This window comes from Crocuta crocuta, unplaced genomic scaffold, assembly GCF_008692635.1.
Source record: "Crocuta crocuta isolate KB4526 unplaced genomic scaffold, BGI_CrCroc_1.0 scaffold267, whole genome shotgun sequence".
Taxonomy (NCBI): domain Eukaryota; kingdom Metazoa; phylum Chordata; class Mammalia; order Carnivora; family Hyaenidae; genus Crocuta; species Crocuta crocuta.
In genome coordinates this window covers 855,885-879,500 of record NW_027531899.1, presented here as the reverse complement: position 1 = coordinate 879,500, position 23,616 = coordinate 855,885, and the positions used below count along the sequence as shown (strand labels likewise).

Below are 23,616 nucleotides of genomic sequence, written 5' to 3'. Positions count from 1 at the left end.
CTCAGAGCCTGCAGCCTATTTCAGAGTCTGTATCTCCCTCTCTCTCTGACCCTCCCCTGCTCACGCTGTCTCTCTCTCTCTCTCTCTCTCCTAGAAATAAATAAAAATATATATATATTTAAAACTTTTTAAAAAAAGAAATGAAGTATGAGGGGCACTCAGGTGGTTCAGTTGGTTAAACAGTTGACTCTTGATTTCGGCCTCTTGATTTCGGCTCAGGTCATGATCTCAGAGGGCTCTGCACTAACATCACGGAGCCTCCTTGGGATTCAATCCCTGCCCCTTCCCCTCCCCCCTGCAAAATAAAAAAAATACACGTTTTAAAAAATGAAATATAAAACAATGGAGAAAATCCAAAAAACAAGAAGAAAAATATTTTCAGGCAGAAATAAAGTAGAAAAAACAGGAAAATTAACCAAAAAACCCCCACAGAAATTGGTTATTTGAAACGCTTCAGGAAAGGCTGGTGGAGAGAAAGAAGATGCCAACTAAAAGCATAATTTATAGGGAAAAGGGAAAAAGCACTACAGAAATGAATATTTGTAGAATAATAAAATAAAATTCAAACCCTATAAACCACTGCATTTAAAAATGTTAACAAAATGGATAGATGCCCATAAAAATAGAAAATGCCAATACTGAAACAAGAAGAAACAGACCAAAACCATTAAAGAAACTGACATTTTAGTTTAAAGCCCCAGATGAAGTTCAAGGGCAGCTCTACCAAAGTTTCAAAGAACAAATAGCACCTACCACATACAAATTATTACAAGGAAAAAAGCAAAGAAATTCATCTACTGAAGAAGGACATTTTGGGAAAAGAATATTAGATGCCTATTTTACCTTCTAATTGCATATACAATTCCAAAGTAAGATATTAGATAAGCAAATACAAATAATGTGTAAAAAATAAAATGGCACCGGGGCACGTGGGTGGCTCAGTCGGTTAAGCATCTGACTTCAACTCATGTCATGTATCTCATGGTTCATGAGTTCGAGCCCCAAGTTAGTCTCTGTGCTGACAGGTCAGAGCCTGGAGCCTGCTTTAGAGTCTGTCTCTCCCTCCCTCTCTCTCTCTCTCTATCTCTGTCTGCCTGTCCTTGCTTGCACTCTGTCTCTCTCTCTCTCTCAAAAATAAACAAACATTAAAAATTTCTAAAAAATAAATAAAATGGGATCAAGTAGGTTTTAGTAAACATCAGAAAATTAATACTATAATATACTATATGATGGAGTAAAATAAGAAAGTCACATGTTCACCTTCATAGATTTTTTTAAAAATTTAACAAAGTTCAACACCTATTTATGTTAAAAGCTCCGGGAAATTTAGGGATAGAAAGGAATGTCTATAATTTGATAAAGACTAATCTACCACAAACTTTAAGCTCATTCCCTTTAAGACCAGTAAGAAGACATAGCTGGCCTCCATCACCACCACTGCTTACTCCTAGGGGTCCTGACCAGTGCAATAAGTCATTATAAATATTATTATGAATATAAATATATACATAAGGCACGTCTCAGTGGCTCAGTCAGTTAAGCATCCGACTCTTGGTTTCGGCTCAGGTCATGATCTCACAGTTTCGTGAATTCGAGTCTCATTTCGAGCTCTGTGCTGGTAGCATGAAGCCTCTTTGGGATTCTCTCTCTCTCCCTCTCTCTCTGTCCCTCCCCAACTTGCACTGTTTCTGTGTCTCTCAAGATAAATAAATAAACTTTAAAAATAAGGAAAGGGAGAGGGGATGATTAAGCTGTCATTATTTCTATGTGATTTGGCATTCCATATAGAAAACCCAAACCAGGTGCATGGGTGGCTCAGTCAGTTAAGAGTCCGACTTCGGCTCAGGTCATGATCTCACGGTTCATGGGTTCGAGCCCCACGACAGGCTCTGTGCTGACAGCTAGCTCAGAGCCTGGGGCCTGTCTTCGGATTCTGTGTCTCCCTCTCTCTCTGACCCTCCCCTGCTCACACTGTCTCTCTCTCTCTCTCTCTCAGAAATAAATAAAACATTAAAAAACATTTATAAAGCTTCTTTAGCCTAGAAAACATAAACTACATAGTGAAAATGAGATGCCCATGATATACTAAAATTAAAGATTTGTCCTGAACAAAGACTTAACCGAAAAAGTTAACTAAAGAAGGAAAGACTGAGAGAAGATATTTTCAACTTCGAAAGAAAAAGTGATTAATTTCCAGAATAAACGAAACCCTGCAAATATAACAGAATGGAAATCAACAACAACAACAAAAAACTGGCAAAAAATATGAATGGACAATTAACACAAAAGAAAATCCAAATGGCTAACAAGTCTGAAGAGATGCCCAACCTCATTCATAATCAGTTAGGAAATGACAACATGGGGGCGCCTGGGTGGCTTAGTCGGTTAAGCGTCCGACTTTCGCTTCGGTCATGATCTCGCAGTTTGTGGGTTCGAGCCCCACGTCAGGCTCTGTGCTGACAGCCAGCTCAGAGCCTGGAGCCTGTTTCAGTCTGTGACTCCCTCTCTCTCTGACCCTCCCCTGCTCACACTGTCTCTCTCTCTCTCTCCTAGAAATAAATTTAAAAAAAAAATAAAAAAAAAAAGGAAATGACAACATGCCAGTTTCAGTCCATCAGTGGCCAAATTTAGGAGCTCGGAGAGAAAATAAAATAAAATTTAAAAACGTAAAAAATTACATAGAAGCTCAGAGAAGAGCTAATGAACTAGAAGACCTAAGCTAGAGGAAGGTAGTGAAGACATGTGGACTTTGTAACTATCACTATCACACACCCCAGTTGGTATAATTTAGTATGTATATTCTATGATCTAACATTCTCAACCTTAGGTGTATAATCCAGCAAAATTCTCAGACAAGTCCCAGAGGACACAGTTACAAGATTGATGAGGTACTATTTGTAGTAGCAAAGAATTCAAGCCAAAGTAGATTTTCGTTAGTCAGTGAATAGAGATGGTGAGTTAATAAACTGAAGAGCTATGTGGCAATCAGAAACAATGAACCAGATGCACCCGGCTGGGTCAGTCAGCAGAGCATCCAACTCTTGATCTTGGGGTTGTGAATTCGAGCCCCAAGTTGGGTGGAGAGATTACTAAAAATAAATAAAATCTGGGGCACCAGAGTGGCTCAGTCTGTGAAGCATCTGACTTCAGCTCGGGTCATGACCTCACACTTCATGAGTTTGAGCCTGGCATTGGGCTCAGCACTGGTGATGCAGAGCCTGCTTGGGATTCTCTCTCTCTCTCTCTCTCTGCCCCTTCCCACCTGTGCATGTGTGCTTTCTCTCAAAATAAATAAATCAACTTTAAAAAATAAATAAAATCTTTTTTAAAAAAGAAGCAATAAACCAGACATATTAACAACATGATATGGTCTTAAAACAATATTGAGAAAAAAGAAGTAAAATAGAAATTCGTTTAATACCATTTTTGTAAATTAAAAACATACGAAAAACAAAAAATACATAAAGCACTGTACATCTTTTTAGGAATATAGACATATCCAAGAATCAGAAATTAAACACATTAGAAATTGTTTCTATAAGGTGGAAGAAGAGAAAGAAATGAGAAAGGAGATATGGGAGGGGAAAAATGACACAAAAGAATAACTTTACACCAGTTACTGCTAATAGTGTGTCAGAAATAAAACAGTATGGGGGTGCCTGCATGGCTTAGTCGGTTAATCGTCCGACTTTCGCTTAGGTCATGATCTCGCGGTTCGTGGGCTCGAGCCCCACGTCGGGCTCTGTGCTGACTGACAGCTCAGAGCCTGGAGCCTGTTTCAGTCTGTGACTCCCTCTCTCTGTGATCCTCCCCTGTTCACGCTGTCTCTCTCTCTCTCTCCTAGAAATAAAAATTAAAAAAACATTAAAAAAAAAAGAAAGAAAGAAAACAGTATGGTAAAACCATTTTTCAGGAAAAAAAAAGAATGAATGAATAAATGAGAAATGTTAAGAAAAGGAAGAAAAGGGACGCCTGGGTGGCTTAGTCGGTTAAGCGTCCGACTTTCGCTTAGGTCATGATCTCGTGGTTCGTAGGTTCGGGCCCCGCGTCGGGCTCTGTGCTGACTGCCAGCTCAGAGCCTGGAGCCTGTTTCAGTCTGTGACTCCCTCTCTCTGTGACCCTCCCCTGTTCACGCTGTCTCTCTCTCACTCTCTCTCCTAGAAATAAATAAAACATTAAAAAAAAAAAAGAAAAGAAAAGGAAGAAAAGGAAGCAATACAAGCAAAAATCATAAGGAAGGACAACAAAGGATATTTCACATTGAGGAAAGGAGTAATTCACTGATGTCATGTTAATATCATAAATCCTCATGCACATAACAACATAACTTCTAAGTATATAAAGCAAAAACTGATACACCTAAAAGGAGACATGAACATCTCCTCACTAATAATGGGAGAGTCTATTATACTTTCCAGAAGGCAAAATATCAAACAGAAAAAAGGAAAAAAAAGTAAGGAACAAGAATTAGAGATAATTCAGATATAAAAAGATAATAAACTTGTGTAGTCAGATCTCTGATCCCAACAACCAGACGCACATCTTTAAAACATACAGAACACTTCCAAAACAAAACAAAACAAAACCCACATACTAGGTCAAAAGGGAAATGTCAGCACATTCCTAAGGATTTATATCATTCAGAACATGTTCATTGAATAAAATTAGCAATCAACTGCAAAAAGATAATCAAGGAACAGTCCACGTACCTAGATGTTCAAAAATACATTTCTAAATAACTTGGTCTAAGTAATTTGATATTACATTTTTGGGGAACTGAATGACAAAGAAAGTACCACATGTCAAAACCTGGAGAACACAGAATAAGTAAACACTAAAATGGGGGGGGGGGCAGTGAGTCAACAAAGCAGAAATTAATGAAATAAAGTGCCCCCAAATAAGTAGGAAAGATTGTCAACAAACAAAAAGCTAGTTTGTTCTTTTTTTAAGACCGATGAAACTATAAAATTTGGGGCAACTGATCCAGAAAAATAAGAGAAGAAACAAATAAATATCAGGAAAACTAAAGAAAATATACCTTCAGATGCAAAGGAATCATAAAACATATCAGGCATAAAGTTATGCCAGTGAATCTGAAGTCCTAGAAAAAATAGATATTGTTCTAGGCAAATGTAAATTGCAAACATTTACTCCAGGAGAAAGCAATAAATCTGAATAAACCAATATCCACAGAAGAAGGTGAAATTACAGTCAGAGACCTACCAAAAAGGCACCATGCATGGGTGATCTTAAGGTCAAGTTCTATCAAATGTTTCAAGAGCAGGTAACTCCAATATATCACAAGCCATTCCAATTGCCCAGTAAGATAGTAAGTATGACTCGGTTTCTGAGTCATGGAACAGGGCTGACATTTCTCTAATGTCATAACCGGGCAAGGACAGCCCAAGAAAGAAAAACACAGGCCAATTCCATTCTGAGAACAAATGCAAAACAACCCTAAATAAAATATTATTCAGTGGAATCCAGCAATGGGGACAGGGAGAAGGAGAAGGATTCAACATTAACAGATTAAGGTAGAAAAACCATCAGATCACATTGATAAATGCATAGAAAGCACTTGGTAAAAGTCAACACCTGCTTTTAAAAAACCTACTAGCAAATCAGAAATAGAACTTGATAAAGGACTTCTATGAGAAATCTGAAAACATCACACTTCATAGTAAAATCTTAGCGTTATTCCTTCAAAAATCTTGGATGAGACAAGGATTGTCTATTATCACCACTATCAATAACATCGTATTGAAACTCTTAGGCAAAGGGGAAGGGGTGAGAAATGAGTGATAAAGATTGGAAAGAATTAAACTGTCATTTTGTTACCCCAATGGGATCGTCTAGCCAGGCAAGTATGGAGAATTAGCTGTCTAGCTGTTCTAAAACAAGTAAGAGTGAGTTCAACAAGGTAGCCAGATCCAAGATCAGCAGTAAAAATGCAAGAGTGGTAATCGATTAGGGGGGAAAAAAAAGATCCAAGTCATAAATAAATAAGTAAAAATAGTAAAGTCCCAGTGAGTGAACCAGAGAAAGCATGTACCAGATATCCCAGGAGAAAAATCATACCTATGTCTAAGACGGAAGACTCAATATTATGAAATCACAAATTCTCCCCCAAATCAATAACTTATTCATTTACAATCCCAATCGAAATCCAAAGCATCTGTTATGGAATTGACTTATTCCATCCCACTCCCCATTCCCACCGCAGGAGCTACCAGGTTTAGAATCAAGCCAAGGCCCCTTGCTCACCCGAGTCTAGGAATTAGCTGGGAAATCACCTGTTTTGCTGCCCACCTGCCTTTCTCTGCATTGAACCCATAAGCAGTTGGTAACCAGAGTAACAATGTTGGCCTAACACAAGCATGTTGGTTAACATGCAGTTTTTCTCCGGGAAGTTAATATTTTGAAGCAATCAGGGACAGGCTTTCTCACAGTTAAAGGGGAAGCCTTAGAGATCGAAAAAGGTCTTCATGCCCACAAAAAGGCTTAAAATCTGGAGAACTGTCTTCCTTTAGATCCACAGTGGCCTGCTTTAGTGGTTTCAAGGATCAAAAGCTTGCTACAATGTTATGGTATGTGGCAAAGCTGTGAATGCAGATGAAGAAAGCACAATGATATTTTCTCATAACAAAACAACAGGTCGGGGCGCCTGGGTGGCTAGGTCGGTTAAGCATCTGACTTTCGCTTAGGTCATGATCTCGCGGTTCGTGGGTTCGAGCCCCGCGTCGGGCTCTGTGCTGACTGCCAGCTCAGAGCCTGGAGCCTGTTTCAGTCTGTGACTCCCTCTCTCTCTGACCCTCCCCTGCTCACACTGTCTCTCTCTCTCCTAGAAATAAATAAAAACATTTAAAAAAAAAGATTTAAAACAACAGGTTAATGAAAGCAACACCTTAACTCAGATTTTTAATTTTGATGGAAATGATTTCCATTAGAAATTAATATCTACATGTGACACACACACACAGAGGAATACTACTCAATCAAAAAGAATGAAATTTTGCCATTTGCAACAACACAGATGGAACTAGAATGTATTATGGTAAGCGAAATAAGTCAGTCAGAGAAAGATAAATATCATATGACTTCACTCGTATGTGGAGAAAACAGATGAATATACGGTAAGGGAAGGAAAAAATAAGGTTAAAAAGAGAGAGGGAGGCAAACCATAAGAGACTTTAAATAGAACAAACAGAGAGGGGTATGGGGGAATGGGCTAAATGGGTGATGGGCATTAAGGAGGGCACTTGTTGGGATGAGCATTGGATGTTCTATGCCAGTGATGAATCACTGGGTTCTTCTCCTGATATCATTCTAACGCTATATGTTAACTAACTTGGATTTAAATAAAACTAAAAAAATTAAAATAATAATAAAGCCAGAAAGTTTTCAAAGAAAGAAAGAAAAGAAAAGAAAAAGAAAAAGAAATTGAATGTCCAGATCAGCATCGCTGTACGAACCCCTTAAGATTGTGAAGAAGGCACTGAAGCTAAGGGCAAATCTCTGTGGAATTTTAACTGTGCTAGTATTTCTGTTAGAATCATCATTGGTTTCGTAGCACTCTGATTATGAAGTTGCTGGTGTTTTGAGCAATCTGTCCCTAGTTTTTTTTTTTCTTCCTCATAAATTCTTGTTATTTTCAGTGCACTGTTTGTAGTACTCCAGGTTTTTTCAGGAATGCATATATCACGGCAGACCCGCCTTTAACTCAGAATAAGGGGAGACTCCGTCTTCCAACAAGCATTCTTTTTTTTTTAATGTTTATTTATTTCTGAGAGAGAGAGAGAGAGAGAGGAGAGAGAGAGAGAGAGACAGCGTGAGGAGGGGAGGGTCAGAGAGGGAGAAACAGAATCTGAAACCAAGGCTCCAGGCTCTGAGCTGTCAGCACAGAGGCCGACACAGGGCTCGAACCCACGAACCGTGAGATCATGACCTGAGCCGAAGTCGGATGCTTAACTGACTGAGCCACCCAGGCGCCTCTCCAACAGGCAATCTTGATAGGTCCTACGTTTCCCTGATGGGTAGACAGGAGATCAGGTCCCTACTTCCCTCTAAGAGTGGAAAGACTTCCCAGGAGCAGGGGCGGGGGCTGGAACTTGGGAACCAGAACTCCTTATCGTTCTTCTTTTATCTCCCTCCAGACCTCCCGGCCACTCGGGAGAAACCAGGTGAAAAGGCCCAGAATTTTGCCGCTTACAAGCGTACAGATCTTGAGCAAGTCACTGAACCTCTGCAGGACTCAATCTCCTCGTTCTTTAAATGGGAAGGCAATGTTCTGTTTGTTTTTAAATCATGTTTGCTTTTAATTTAAAAACCTGCCTTTGAGTCTTGCTTTGCCATGTATAGTTCTGTGACCTTGGACAAGTGACTTCGCTTCGCGATGCATCATCTGTTAAATGGGGGCTTTGCGAGAATTTGATGATACCATGCAAATCGCTTAGCACAAGATGCGCATTAAGCCCCAATAAATTCAAGTTCCTATTCTGGGAGGCGGGGAATTCTGACTGCTGAGGCAGAAGAACCCAGAGCCGGTGGGGAAAGACATGGCTGTGATTTCCCGACGGACAGTGAACACGTCCTGCGAGCCCCGTCTTCCCAGCTGGGGCCTCGCCATCAACCGAATCCCCTAGGTGGCAGGAGCCACCAACCTTTTTTTCCAGCGTTTGAGGACGCCTCCCGCGGTGCCTGTCCCGGAACGGACTACATTTCCCGGCGTGCATTTCGCATCGGGGCCCCGAGGGGACGGCCAGCCAAGGGGACCGTGTCCCAGCCGCGTTAGAGGCTGGAGGCAGTAACCACCACTCACGCAGCTCCTATATTTCGCGTTACGAAGCCGGTCCGCCACCATCAACCCCATCTTGAGCCGCGGACCCGCAGGGTCTGTGAGGGGCGCTTGGCCCCCGCCTCCTTCCCTCCTGCGGGCATCTGGCCCACCGGGTCCCAGGGAGGGTCCGAGGCCAAGCTTATCTCCTCGGGAGGATTCCTTCGACCTCACAGGGTCCCCTTTGCGGCCCGAGGCTAGAAGCGGGGCTCTGGGAGCTAGGGGACAGCCTCGAGGCCGCGCAGCCGGAGACTACAACTCCCAGGCGGCATCGCNACCCGCCACCCTACCCGCACCCCGCCCCGCCTGGGCAGCTGAATCAGAAGGGACGACCCTGCCCTTTTAAGGAGGCTTTTTCTTGCTCCTGCGGAGGGCCCCCACCCCCCAGCCATGGCCACTAGGAGCCCCCTAGAACCCGCAGGGACTGCCCCCCATCCTGGCCGCCGGGGCCCGCCCTCTGCATCCCGCGGGCAGCCTGTGTGAAGCGGCCTCCCGCAGCCCCCGGCCCCTCCCCCATGGAGGAGGAGGAGGGGGGGGCGGCCAAGGAGTGGGGCACGACCCCCACGGGGCCCGTCTGGACCGCGGTGTTCGACTACGAGGCGGCGGGCGATGAGGAGCTGACCCTGCGGAGGGGCGACCGCGTCCAGGTGCTTTCCCAGGACTGTGCGGTGTCGGGCGACGAGGGCTGGTGGACCGGGCAGCTACCCAGCGGCCGTGTGGGCGTTTTCCCCAGCAACTACGTGGCCCCTGGCGCCCCCGCCGCGCCCGCGGGCCTCCAGCTGCCCCAGGAGATCCCCTTCCACGAGCTGCAGCTAGAGGAGATCATCGGTGTAGGGGGCTTTGGCAAGGTCTACCGGGCCCTATGGCGCGGCGAGGAGGTGGCTGTCAAGGCCGCCCGGCTGGACCCTGAGCGGGACCCGGCAGTGACAGCAGAGCAGGTGCGCCAGGAGGCCAGGCTCTTCGGAGCCCTGAAGCACCCCAACATCATTGCCCTCAGAGGCGCCTGCCTCAGCCCCCCACACCTCTGCCTGGTGATGGAGTATGCCAGGGGGGGCGCACTGAGCAGGGTGCTGGCAGGCCGCCGGGTGCCCCCTCATGTGCTGGTCAACTGGGCTGTGCAGGTGGCCCGGGGCATGAACTACCTACACAATGATGCCCCTGTGCCCATCATCCACCGGGACCTCAAGTCCATCAACAGTAAGTGGTGTCCTCCCCCCAAAACTTGCTTCCACCGAATCTTAGCAGGTCAAGCTTAGGTGGCGGGAAATGGGGACACCAGAAGATATTGCCTAGGGCGAGAAGGGGCAGCGGTGAACCTTCCAGGCCAAGCGAGGCAGGCCTTGCCCATTAAGGGATGAAAAGGAGGCTCAGAAAGGTTGAAGGCCCACCCATCTCCCAGGCTAGAGTCCCGTATCTCAGTGAGTACATATCCATGAACACTGTGACAGGCCCCACACTCGTGGCATTCACTGTCCAGCCATGATGCCAGAGTCCCCCAGGCGGAGACAGACAGAACCTAGCCCGGAGTCAGAGTTTCTAACCTTGGCACTATTTGCATTTGGGGCCGGATGATTGTAGGAAGCTGTTCGCTTGTGGGTTGTTTAGCAGCTTCTTTAGCTACTAGATGCTATTAGCTTTCACCACCAAAGACCAAAACTTGTCCCCAGACATTGACAGGTGTCCCCTCGGGGTTGAGAACCGCTTCCTGGAGTCCTCTCAGGCCTCTGTCCCAGCCAGCTGAGGCAAAGTGGGGATGAGGTAGGAGGGAAGGGGATATGCCTTATGTCAAAGTTTCCAGGCTGCCTGGCTTATCACAGGCTCTCAAAACTTGATCGGTTGGGCGAATGGGGACTGGGGCCAGGTGGAAGGGAAGCTCCCCAGGACCCACCTCTAGATCAAGGAGCTTCTCATGATGTCAGCACATACTAGTTGAGCACCTATTAATAGGAGCCCAATAGGGACCAAGACCACAGTGACCTCTGCCCTTGGGGTGCTCACGCACCCATTTCCATCCATTTCTGGAGCGCCTGTTACACGCCACACCCTGTCCTGGGTCCTAAGGGTAAAGCAGGGGGAAGATCCTACCTTCCTGGCTCTCCCATCCTTCCTCTACCCCATCTCACTCCCTTTCATTTCTGCATTCATCCATTCTTTTGGTTTTCATTTGGTGTTGGCTGGGCCAAGTCATGCGCTAAGGAGAGGGATCAACAGTGGGTGAATGAGGCCCGCCCGCATGTTCCCTGCCCTCCCCGAAATGTGAGGCTTTCCCCTCTGCCCTCACATTCGGACCCTCACATCTCATCTGATTTCCTGTCAGTTCCATGCCTTGAAATGTGTTTGAAGCCCTCCCGCTATTTCTACAATGTTGCTATGGCCCCCACCACTGTGAGCCCCTAGAACAGAGGGAGGGGTCTTCCTTACCTTCCAGGCCTTGCGCTCGTACACCCACAGAGTTGCCGGGTGCTCAGGGTGTGCTGAGCCCCGTGCCGGGGCCGGGGAGTTGAGCAAAGACTGACAGATGGTTCCTGCGTCCCTGATGCTGGGACTCCTCCGACATGCTGGGCAAATAGAGGCAGGACCGGCGGCATGAGCCCCTTGAAGGCTGGGGTGCCTTCTTGGCCCTTCCTCACCCCTCCAATTCACAGCCCGAAGGTGGGATGCCAGGACGCTCCCCCATGCCTCCAGTGCCACCTGGACGTGGGATTGTTGACGCTCTTTAGGCCAGAGCTTCCTGCTCGGTGAACGGGACAAGGCCATGCCCGGGACAGGTCACAGGGCCTCCAGAGCACAGCTCCCTCCATTCATCTTTCCCTAAGGAGCCCCTCACCTGGTGTCGCTCATACATTGGTTCATTCAACTGATAATTCTGAAGCGGAATTAAATATGGTAGCCCCTGTCTTAAGCTCTGGGATTACAGAAGTGAACCACATCTCCCCATGTGGAAGTTCTAGTCTAGTAAACAGAAGTAGATGACTGATATTTAGATAGGTAGGTAGGCAGGTAGGTGGATAGACAGATAACAAAATTTCCAGATAGGATCAGGGGCTCTAAAGGAAATAAAACAGGCAGAAGGAGCTCTTTCAATCGGATGGTCCGGGAAGGCAATACTGAAGCGGGGCCCTGAACAAAGAGAACCCGGCCTCACAAAGGTCTGGGCCGGGTGAAGGTCCTGGGGTGGGAACGAGCATGCCTTGTTGGAGAAACAGCCAGGAGACCAGAGGGGTTGGGAGAGGAAGAATGAGGGAGAGGTAGGAGATGAGGTCACGAAGGTAGGCGGGGCCCAGATCATGATGACCTTGGGGGCCATGAGGAGGACTTGGGGTATTTCTTTGGCTTTTATGTAGTGGGAGCCATTAGAGGATGTGAAGCAAGGCATGATGCAGAAATGAAATGTAAGACCATAGTGTCTTCCCTCTGTCACAGGGTCACCCCACAAACAGAAGAGGTGGGGACCCAAGAAGGGAAGGATGGAGCCACATGCTAGGGGGTCAAGGGAGGCTTCTGGGCTTTGATGATAGTTGAATCAGCTCACCGTTGTTGTGACTGGAGAAGTCACCAGGAACGGTCAAAGATCTAGGTGAAGAAATAAAGGCCAATTATGGCAACACCATACACTGAAAATAATAGCTAATATTTTTTTTTATTTTTTACTGTTTTATTTATTTTTGAGAGAGAGAGAGAGAGACAGCGTGAGCAGGGGAGGGTCAGAGAGAGAGGGAGACATAGAATCCGAAACAGGCTCCAGGCTCTGAGCTAGCTGTCAGCACAGAGCCTGACGTGGGGCCCGAACCCACGAGCCATGAGATCATGACCTGAGCTGAAGTCGGACGCTCAACCTACTGAGCCACCCAGGCGCCCCAATAGCTAACATTTTTAAAGGGCCTACTGCTGCTTCACCTTACTACAACCCTGGAAGGTAAATACCACTGAACAGAGGAGAAATCTTGGTGGTAAGAAGAATAAATTGTACGAGCTTATGCAGCTGATAAGTGGCAGAGCTGGGATTCAAACGCCCACAAGCCCATACACCTTGGGGTCTGTTCCATACATGCTGGTAGACTATCCCAGCAGTTAAGCGACTGGGCTCGAATGACAGGTGTAGGTTGGGTCTTGGCCCCACAGTTTTCTAGCTATATGCTCTTGGCCAAGGGACTTCATCTCTCTGAGCCTCAGTTTGCCAGTCGATAAAACGGGTTGCTTTCCAGATAATTCACAGAAAGGGCTTAGCACAGCGCCTGCCATGTCCTAGGCTCCTGATGAACACCAGCCACGATTATACCTGTTGTTAGTAAGAACCATAGACAGCAAGTGGAGCCATCCAGTGTACTCGGGGGATATACCAGTCGCGCTTTGTCACAGTAATGCTGCGAAGCAGACCAGCCCCAAAACTCTGTTTGAAAACTTGATGTCATTGATTGCTGGCCACACGCATGCGGGCCTGCTAGAGAGTGAGTTGACTCAGGTGGGGCTCAGCCGGGAAGGCTTTACCCCAGGTATCTCCCATCCACCTTGGACCGACCGAGGCCCGCTCTCATGGTGATGGCAGACGCATGAGAGGGCAGCCAGACAGGTGAGGCCTCAAGGCCCAGGCGTGGAACTGGCATTCCGTCACCTCCGCTTCATTCTGTTGATGAAAACAAGTCCTAGGGCCAACCCGAGGTAAAGGAGGAGGAAATACCTTCTGCCTCTTCCGGGGGAAGAAGTGCAGGGCCACATGACGAAGAGTGTGCTGCAGAGAGGGGTAGATCTGGGGCTTCGAATGCAGTCTGCCACGGGGGTGACAAAGACAGAGGAGAAACACGTGCATCCCTTTTGCCCAGGGTCTGTAGTTCCCACCTCGGGGCTGGCCGGGAATTCAAGGCCCGAACCAAGGAGAATCAAGGCTTTGGGCTTAGGCTACCCACCTTTCACTGAGCTCCCCAGAGCCCAGGTTGGAGTCAGGAGGGTAGTGGACCGAGGGGAAGCTCTTCCTCCTTCATGGGAGCCTGGGGCAGGGATCAGACCGGCATGGAAGGGTCCATGATGTTTCAGACCAGGAAAGGAGCTGCTGGAGGGGGAGGCGGGGGAGACTCACGGTGGAGGGAGAGAACAAATAGGAGATTCCAGCTGAGACAGGGATTGGGACACTCGGGTCTGCAGCCCAGAAGGTTGGAGTGACCCATCTTTCTTCCTGCCCCACAGTCCTTATTCTGGAGGCCATCGAGAACCACAACCTCGCAGACACGGTGCTCAAGATCACAGACTTCGGCCTCGCCCGCGAGTGGCATAAGACCACTAAAATGAGCGCTGCAGGGACTTATGCCTGGATGGCTCCGGAGGTTATCCGTCTCTCCCTCTTCTCCAAAAGCAGNTGTCCTGGAAATGGGGGAGGGGAGGAGGGCAAGTTGGAGTGGGAGGGACAGTCTCCTGCTGAAGCTAGGATCCGGGCCTGGCAGAGAGGTGCCCTGGCAAGGTCAGACCAGCAAAGCACCAAAGTAGGCATCTGTTCTGCTCGCTGAAGTGGCAGCTGAGAAAGACTTGGATTCGAGTGGAAAATTCCAAAGATACAGAACTAGGATGTCAGCACCAAGGGCCCCTGAGACACCATCCAGTACACCACCCCACTTGTCAACAGGAAATTGAGGCCTTTGGAGGCAAGGCAGTAACCTTCATCCTTCCTTCCTTCCTTCTTTCCTTCCTTCCTTCCTTCCATCTGTCCATCCATTCATCCTTCCTTCCTTCCATCCATCATCCATTCATCCATCCATCTACCCTTCCTTCCATTGATCCATCTGTCCATCCATTCTTCCTTCCTTCCTTCCTTCCTTCCTTCCTTCCAATCATCCATCCATCCATCTATCCATCCATCAGCAGTGGGCACTAGGGATACAGCAGCAAAAAATATATAGACACACTTCCTGCCCACAGATATAGTAAATAAACAAATACACACGAAGCTGGGGGGAAGGGAAGCTGATTGGTTTTAAGTTAAAAAGTTGTAAAATGATTTTCAAACGATAATGAGTCAATCCACCAGAACGAAGCATGAGATAGTATTAAAAGCAGGAGGTTGATGAAAAGCACTCTGAGGGCCGGGGGATGACTTTAGGGAAGGCTTTTCTGAGAAGTGACACTTGAGCTGAGTTTTGGATGACAAGAAGGAGCCAACCATGCAAAGTTTGGGGGAAGAAGCTTCCCAGGCAGAGGAAACAGTGCCCGCAAAGGAGGTACTGACGTTGAAAACGAGCTTGGTCTGTTCCAGACACAGCTATGAGGCCCGGGTGGCCAGAGCCAGGAGGAAGGTGGTGGAAAATGACCTAGGAGAGAGAGCAGGGGACCCCTCAGATAAGGGACCAGACTCCGGGCTTTATTCTAAGTGCAGTGGAAAGCCATTAGCAGCATTTATGAATGGCACGATCTGGTTTGGCGCTGCAAGGCTCCCTCGGATGTAGGGTGCTGAAGGGATTAGAGTGGAGGCCGGTGGCCAGCGAGGGGGGCTCTTGCCGTCACCAGTGAGACTTGATGGTGGCAGCAGATATTCTTCAGCCTGGGAAGGAGCCAAAGCCAGGTCAGTCCCCAGCTGAGGCACCAGATGGACCAAGCAGCAAAGTCATGGCCTCTGCGCAGACACATCAGACAGGAAGGCTCCGCTAGAGCAGCGCAGCTCTTTGGGGAAGGTTCTAAGTGGCTTTCCATTAGGCATTCATTTGTGGCACCACGCAGTGAACAGCACCATCTCATCTCAGTGGCAGGGAGCAGAAAACCCCCAAATGAAACGAAGCCTGAAGCTTCTGCTGTCCTGTAAAGCCCAGGATGGATGTGGTGCCCCCGGGGACAGGAATTCAGGGACCTGTGTCAGGGTTCCTCAACAGGGGTGTCATTGACATGGGGCAAGATAATTCTTCCTTGTGTGGTACTGCCCTGTATCCTTCAGGATGTGGTTCCTGGCCGCCAAACATCATAGCGCTCCACGGTCACTATGACCATCAACCCCCCCCGCTCCCCAGGTCTCCAGTGACATGGGGAAGGCAGAGGGTTCACGCCACCCCCAGTTGAAAGCTATTGTTACTTTCTCCCACCTTATGTGGCCTCCGTTCCCAAGCTCACTTCATCATCCCAAACGGCTCCTTGAGCTCTGGCTTTTAGGTCCACATCACAGCCAGTAGGCAGGAAGAAAAGAGGAAAGGACACGATTCTCCTTAAGGACCCTAAATGTCTAAACTTAAGGACTCTGAGGACTCTTTTTAACCTCCTGGAAATGAGTCGCGTAATACACGTCCCCCTCCACCCCGCTGGCTCGAGCCATCACCATATGGGCATGCTTAGCTGCAAAGGAGGATGGGAAATGGTATCAGGCAGCATATGCCCAGCTCACATTCACTGGTTCTGGCCCTGAGCATGACAGGGAGGCCGTCAGCTGTAGGAGGGCAGAGGCTGTGTCCACCTTGTCCCAGTGCCCAGAATAGTGTCTGGCACACAGCAGACATTTATGTGTCAAGTGCACGCATGGGTGTGGGTGAGCTCGAGACTGCACGCGGGGCACCGCACGAGATGGTGTTCAGTTTACTGGAGAAGACGGACCCGCAGGTGACCCTAGCACAGTGGTGTGCGCTCCGGTGTTGTGTACCCATCAAGGACACTGTCATGGGCACGGAGCGGGCCAAAGTCCAAGTGTGGCCTGAGACCAGTCCACTTACTAGCTGTGTGACCTTTAGGCAGACAACTTAACCTCTCTGTGCCTGCACCTATTCCTCGGCTAAAATGGGGGTCATGCCGATACCTTCTGCCTTACAGGGCTGTTGTGAGGATTACTGAGAGCGCCTAGCACAGTGCTGGCCTGGAGTAAGTGCCTTATAAATGTTAAATAGTGTTAACTTGTTTTTAGAGGTAAGTGCTGAGGGCTCTGTGGGAGCACAGAGGAGGGGGTCTCTCGCCTGGCTTGGGAGGCTGTGGAATCAAGGAAGCCTCCCTGGTAGAGGGGACACCTGAGTCTTGACCGAAAGAACAGTGACACAAAGGGAAGAATGTTCTCGGTGAAGGAGACAGCATGTGCGAAGCCAGAGGTTAGGAAAAACTTGTTCGGTGAAGCTGGGGTCGAAGGTGGGGGCAGGAGGGCTTAGAGACAAGGCTGCAGGGGACATCAAAGGTCGAGGTTTGTCCGGGGGCTACAGGGGAGATGCTGAAAGTTTACATGGACAGGGGTGAGGGAAGAGAGGTAGAGGAAGGGCAAGACATCAGAGAGCCGACCCCACCACACCTATCTGAGATCAGGCAGCGGAGGTTAATCATGTTCTTGTGGCCTCCTCTGCCAGGGCTGGGTGTGGGGGTGAGGGAGGCCCACCACGGGACCGGAGGCAGGGCTGGGGTGCAGGTGGGGATGGGGGTGGGCCACGGCATCACCCCCTCCCTCTTCCCCACCTGCAGCTTCGGGGTGCTGCTCTGGGAGCTGCTGACGGGTGAGGTCCCCTACCGTGAAATCGACGCCTTGGCCGTGGCATATGGCGTGGCTATGAACAAGCTGACGCTGCCCATCCCCTCCACGTGCCCCGAGCCCTTTGCCCGCCTACTGGAGGGTGAGCCAGGGCCCTGTGGAGATAGGCTCAGCTTGGGTGGCAGGGGCCCTCGGGCCACACCTCACCCCTTCACACCCGTCCATACTGGTGGGCCCGGGCGTGAGGGTGAAGGGGCTGCAACCATTGGACCCCAAAATGCCTCCCCTCCAGTTGGCTCCGTGTCCCCCAGACTTTCATTCCGGCCAGGCCCACAGCTCTTGAGGGCGCCTGTTAGCATTCGCTGGCCCTGGGATCCCTCCCTGATCCACGAGTGAGGGAGCAGGCCCCCGGCTTTCACTGACTGTAATGTTGCCAGGAATTTGGCTTTGAATTCCTTCCCTCCATTCCATGGATGTTGTCTGTCCACAGTCCCCTGAAGTCCTGTCTTCCACGGAGCAGGGTAATGCCCCAGAGCATGGCCCCTGACCTCTCCACCCCCACTGCTGTCCTCCCCACCCCCACCCCAGAATGCTGGGACCCAGACCCCCACGGGAGGCCAGATTTCGGCAGCATCTTGAGGCAGCTTGAAGTCATCGAACAGTCAGCCCTGTTCCAGATGCCACTGGAGTCCTTCCACTCGCTGCAGGAAGACTGGAAGCTGGAAATTCAGCACATGTTCGATGACCTCCGGACCAAAGAGAAGGTGAAGGCAGGGGGCACAGTGGGGGGGATGGAGCAAGACCCCTGCATTCTGATGCCTTTGGTGGGACAGAGTCCCTTCCCCTGAGCCCCAGTCTTTGGGTTCATGAAGGGCTAAGGAGGCCTTTTTTTGCATATTAAGAAAAGGGTGTATTTGTGGATTAATAAGAAAAAGGCACCCTGCACTGATGTTCTTACATGTGATACTGCCTGATATCTGGGGTTGATTTAAAGGGTTTTTTTATTTTTTAAGTTTGTTTGTTTGTTCTTGAGGCAAAGAGAGAGAGCATGCAGGGGAGTAGCAGAGAGAGAGGGAGAGAGCGAATCCCAAGCAGGCTCCACACTGTTGGCACAGGGCCCAAATCCATGAACTGTGAGATCATGGCCTAAGCTGAAATCAAGAGTTAGTGGTTTAACTGACTGAGCCACCCAGGCACTCCTAATTTTTTCCCCCGAATTTTTTAAAATGTTTTATTTATTCTTGAGAGCGAGAGAGAGAGAGAGTGAGCAGGGAAGGGGCAGAGAGAGAGGGAGACAGAATCTGAAGCAGGCTGTCAGCACAGAGTGGATGCTGGGCTCTAACTCGTGATCTCCGAGATCATGACCTGAGCCGAACTCAGAAGCTTAAGCTTAACCGACTGGGCCACCCAGGCGCCCCTGAGATTGGTTTTAAAACGCAACAGCAAAAATGGGAGGAAAGGAGGAGATGAGGAAGGAGATACATGAAAAGAAGTTTGTGAAGTAGAAATAGTTGTTTAAGTGGAATGANTCTCTCTTAGAAATAAATAAAACATTAAAAAAAAAAAAATTTAAAACGCAACAGCAAAAATGGGAGGAAAGGAGGAGATGAGGAAGGAGATACATGAAAAGAAGTTTGTGAAGTAGAAATAGTTGTTTAAGTGGAATGATGACAACTGGGGGCACTATTCTGTCTTTGCTTTTGTGGCTGTTGGAAGTTTTCCAAGTTGAAGAGTCAAAAAATTAAAAGTCAAAGGTGAAAACGAAAGCCAACCCTTTCTTTGGGCCAACACCGCCCCGAGCACGGGCGCCCAGCCTGGCTGGTCAAGAGTGAGTTGGATCGTGCCCCCAATTTGCCCCTTAGCAGGACGCCCTTGTGCCGTGCGGCGAGCAGACCCAGCTGTGCCCGGGTCCATCCCCGAGGGGCAGACAGGTAAGCCCCTCGCCCCTCCGTCTTCTGTCCAGGAGCTCCGGAGCCGTGAGGAGGAGCTGCTGCGGGCGGCCCAGGAGCAGCGTTTCCAGGAGGAGCAGCTGCGGCGGCGGGAGCAGGAGCTGGCGGAGCGCGAGATGGACATCGTGGAGCGTGAGCTGCACCTGCTCATGTGCCAGCTGAGCCAGGAGAAGCCCAGGGTCCGCAAACGCAAGGGCAACTTCAAGCGCAGCCGCCTGCTCAAGCTGCGGGAAGGCGGCAGCCACATCAGCCTGCCCTCCGGTACCGCCCACACGCCTTGCGCGGCCCCGGGGGCTGCTGGGAGCAGTCCTAACACGGGGTTTACCTCCTCCTCCTATTTTTTGGAAAACTTTTTTTTTTGAAAACTTTTCTGTTGCTAAATGTGTCACACGTGTAGAAAGGGACCAGAAAACCGTCGGGCTTACCGCGTTAGTATAATCACCCCCACCAGAGCAGAGAGGACCCACAGCCACCCCAGATGCCCCAGAGCGTGGTCTCCCAATACAGGCCTAGCTGACCCAGAGAATAACTTTTCTTTTCACTTTTGGAGCGTTCACGTTCTAATTGTGTTTTAATTGTTCTGTTTTCTACTTTTTTTTTTTTTAATTTTAGTCTTTTATTTCTTCCTGCATGTGTGTCTTGCTGCACTTCCCACAGCCTGGAGGCTGCTCCCTGCATCTTCCCAGCACCACTTAGCTTGTCCTTCTGTCCCCTGTCCTGTATTCCCTGTTAATTGGTATTATGTTAAACCATTTGAAACTGCCAATATTCAGCCCTTTTTGACCAAAAACAAAACAAGTTTCATGTGGATCAACCCAATAGGTTTGTCTCAAGGCACAATCAGTTTCAAGTTCAGGTTTGGTCTCTTTTCCTCCCCCATCCCTCAAAGATTGCTTCTTAGGTAACATGACCCCGCTCACCAGTCAGAAGGCACACCATGTCTGCTCAACCCTCTTTGCGTTATAAGCCATCACGCAGCGCCCAGCCCAGCACTGGGCCAACAGATACTTACCTAATACAAGCCACATGGCTAATTTTAAATCAAGTAGCCACCTTAAAAAAAAAAAAAAATAGAAAAGGGGGACATAATGGAAAAGAAACAGGAGAAATTGATTTTAATGGTATATTTTCTTAGGCCGATACAGCCAAAATGTACAGTGTCACACGTATCGATACAAGAAAAATTGTTAGAGATTTTTACCTCCTTTTCTCACACCCCATCTTTGGAATCCGGTGTCTGTGTTATATTACAGTGGACCTCGGTCCAGACGCTAAATCTTCCTCAAAAATACTTGACCTGTACTTGGATTTCGTGAAACGGACAGTTGAAAAAAAGTCGATTCGCATCCCCAAGGTTCGCGTCGAACATGCTTAAATGTTTTCAAAAACCGAACCAGGATCCGTTCTTAAGTTTTTAAATTTCGATTAATTGCAACGACACGTTTAAGCTCTCCAGCGGCTCAGATGCAGTGGCCACACTGCAAGTGCTGCATAGGCCTAGGTCCGTAGTCGAGCCTTAGTCAATAGGGGACCCCACGAGGATCCTTCCTCCCAAATTCAGGCGTGCACCAGAGGTCTCTGGAGGGCTCGTCAGGGTTCCATGGATGTGTTTCACTCCAGAGCCACAATTCAGAGGGCCTGAGCATAAGCGCTCTGCACGCCACCCCTCACCCCACCGAGGTTACCAACTGACATGGATGGGGCTGCTCTGGGGACCACAGTTTGAGAACCACCGTGTTAAGAAATGCAAAAAAAGCACTCCACTCTGCCGTTCCTTCTGTCCTACAAAGGGAACTTCTCAGGTTACCCATGGAGCACTGTGCTCAGGAGTCTCTTTCTTCCCCCAGGCTTCGAGCATAAGATCACAGTCCAGGCCTCTCCAACCCTCGACAAGCGGAAAGGATCCGATGGGGCCAGCCCCCCTGCGAGCCCCAGCATCATCCCCCGGCTGAGGGCCATTCGCCGTGAGTATCGCCTGACACCCGTGACCAGGCAGTGGTCCACGACCTCTGAGCATACACGGGCCACCAAGCTGGAGGAACAACAGGGACAAGACAGGCGGGTCCCCTCCCCCATTCTCATCAGGGGTCGGCAGACAGCAAAGTGGTATATATATAGTAGAGTGAGAAGCTCTAGAAAGGGAAGCAGGGAAGGGAAATAAAGGAGAGGGCCGTTTGACATCAGGGAGGCCTGCGGAAGGAGCTGGGGTTTGAGCAGGGACCCACGTGGTAAGAAGGAGCGAGGAGGGCCAAGATCTGAAGGAAGCGTGTCCCCGCAGGAGGGAACAGCCAGGGCCAAGGCCGGGGGTGGGAATAAGTGTACGGTCCCGGGAGGCTGGCTCGGCTGGACTGGAGTGAATGGCAGGGAGGGGAGTAGGTTTGTGGTCAAGCGTTGCAGGGGCCGAGATCTTGCTGGGCCTTGAGAGACGGGCTCGCTGAGGAAGCTGATCTGGATTTTATTGTCAGTGCAGTAGGGGCCGTGAGCCGGGCAGGAATGTGATAAGACGCACCTTGTCCCTCTGGCTGCTGGGAAGGGTGTGGATCGCGCGAGGCTGGAGTGATGGGGGACGGAGTGATAGGGGACTGACAAGGGGGCGGGACCAGAGCGGGGCTGTGGATGGGAGACGGGGCTACGCGGCAGAGGCACAGCCAGCCCCGTTTGCTGACCCCCTCGAACGTGTCCTGCCCCATCGTGCACCCCTGGCTTCAGGACCCTGTTGGGGCCCCTGCTTGTACCAGGCCCCAGAGCTCATTCTCATGGGGACACCAACAAACACAATGACATATGGTGATAGTACTAACGTCAGGGCGCTTTCAAAGCGTGGAAATGAGAGCAGTGGACTCTCCAGGGAACAAGCTCCCACAGAGCTGAAGGCTTGAAGGGCAAGTCGCCAACAAGGCGGGGAAAAGGACTGAAAGGAACAGAGTTCCAGGTGAAGGGAACAGCCTGTGCAAAGGCATGGAGGTGTGGAAACACCCACCTGGGAACTGATCGACACGGGCCCCCAACCAAGGCACTAATTGCCCTCTGCCTGCATACCTAGACTCCGTCTCCTCTCTCTCCTCTTCTCCCTCCCTCCACGCCACTCCCACTGGCCTCCTGGCTGCTCTGAACACTCCAGGCGTGGCCAGCCACAGGGCCTTGGCATATGCTATTCCCTCTGCCTGAAATGCTCTTCTCCTTTGTATCCACCTGACTCACCCCCTCACCTCTCTCATGTCTTTGCTCAGATTCCTGCTTGTCAAACATGACCCCCTCTCGGACTCCTTTCCTGCTCTGTCTTCCTCACAGCACTTAGCACCTTCCAACTCCCCACACAAATAACTCACCTCCTACGGATTCTTGCTAGTCATCTGTCTTCACCCCTAAAATGTAAACTCCCAAGGGCAGGGGGGTTTGTCAGCTGTGCCCCCTACTGTCTTCTCGGCACCTCCCACAGGGCTTGGCCTGCGAATAGATGGCTGATGGCCTTGGCAGTGAGGAGAGGAGCAGGGGAGTCAAGGCTGAGCGAAGGCAGGGAAGTACATGCAGAGCCTCCAGTCCAGGCTGAGGAGCTAAGACCTTGTCCTAACAGCAGTAGGGAGCTATGGAAGGATTTAGAGAAGGGAAGGGCCGAAGAGCCCTTGGACTTGCTGGTGGACAGTGGACCTGAGAGTGGGGAGAGGAGCCCGGTGGGGACAGACTGTCCAGGACCCAGTAATCAAGTGGCTTCTCTCGGCCCAGTGACTCCTGTGGACGGCGGTGGTGGCAGCGGCGGTGGCAGCGGCGGTGGCGGCAGCGGGACGTGGGGCCGCAGCGGGCCCCCAAAGAAGGAAGAACTGGTTGGAGGCAAGAAGAAGGGCCGGACCTGGGGCCCCAGCTCCACCCTGCAGAAGGAGCGGGCTGGAGGGGAGGAGAGGTAGAGGCACGGGGGAGCCTACCCCTGGCCCTGCACGGCGCCCCCAGGCCCCTGGGCGGCCAGAAGGCCTGCACTGCAACCGCCCCCCCCATCTCTGGCGCCCCCTGCAGGCTGAAGGCCCTGGGGGAAGGAAGCAAACAGTGGTCATCCAGTGCCCCCAACCTGGGCAAATCCCCCAAACACACACCGATCGCCCCAGGCTTCGCCAGTCTCAATGAGATGGGTAAGAGAGCGAGGGTGCCTTTAAAATGGAGAGGGAGGGGCATCCGGAGGGAAACAGAACCCAAGACAAAGAGGTGACCATTACCCCCTCCACATCCCCTCCCCCGCACTGGGGGGAGGGATCCGGTTTCCCTGGACCAGTGGGTGGGCAACATTCCCCAAAGGGGGGAGGGGCAGCCCAGGGTGCCGGGTCATTCCAGAGGCTTTGGGAGGAGAATGATTTGAGAGCCGCGTTTAGTGGGGCGTGGTGGCCTCACCGCCCGGAAAGGACTTTCTCGGGGTGGCCCCTCACCCCCAGGTCTCC

At 49.9% G+C, this 23,616-nt stretch overlaps 1 protein-coding gene across 1 annotated transcript; it reads left to right on the top strand.

Moving 5' to 3' along the window:
* Positions 1 to 9,115: 9,115 nt before the first annotated feature.
* Positions 9,116 to 23,582, top strand: MAP3K10 (mitogen-activated protein kinase kinase kinase 10). Its single transcript, XM_077773898.1, has 9 exons — positions 9,116 to 10,030; positions 14,015 to 14,185; positions 14,457 to 14,466; positions 17,237 to 17,385; positions 17,832 to 18,007; positions 19,207 to 19,453; positions 21,040 to 21,156; positions 22,916 to 23,090; positions 23,201 to 23,582. The coding sequence occupies exons 1-9, from the start codon at positions 9,349 to 9,351 to the stop codon at positions 23,388 to 23,390; spliced, it is 1,917 nt and encodes a 638-aa protein (XP_077630024.1). The 5' UTR covers positions 9,116 to 9,348; the 3' UTR covers positions 23,391 to 23,582.
* Positions 23,583 to 23,616: the final 34 nt, after the last annotated feature.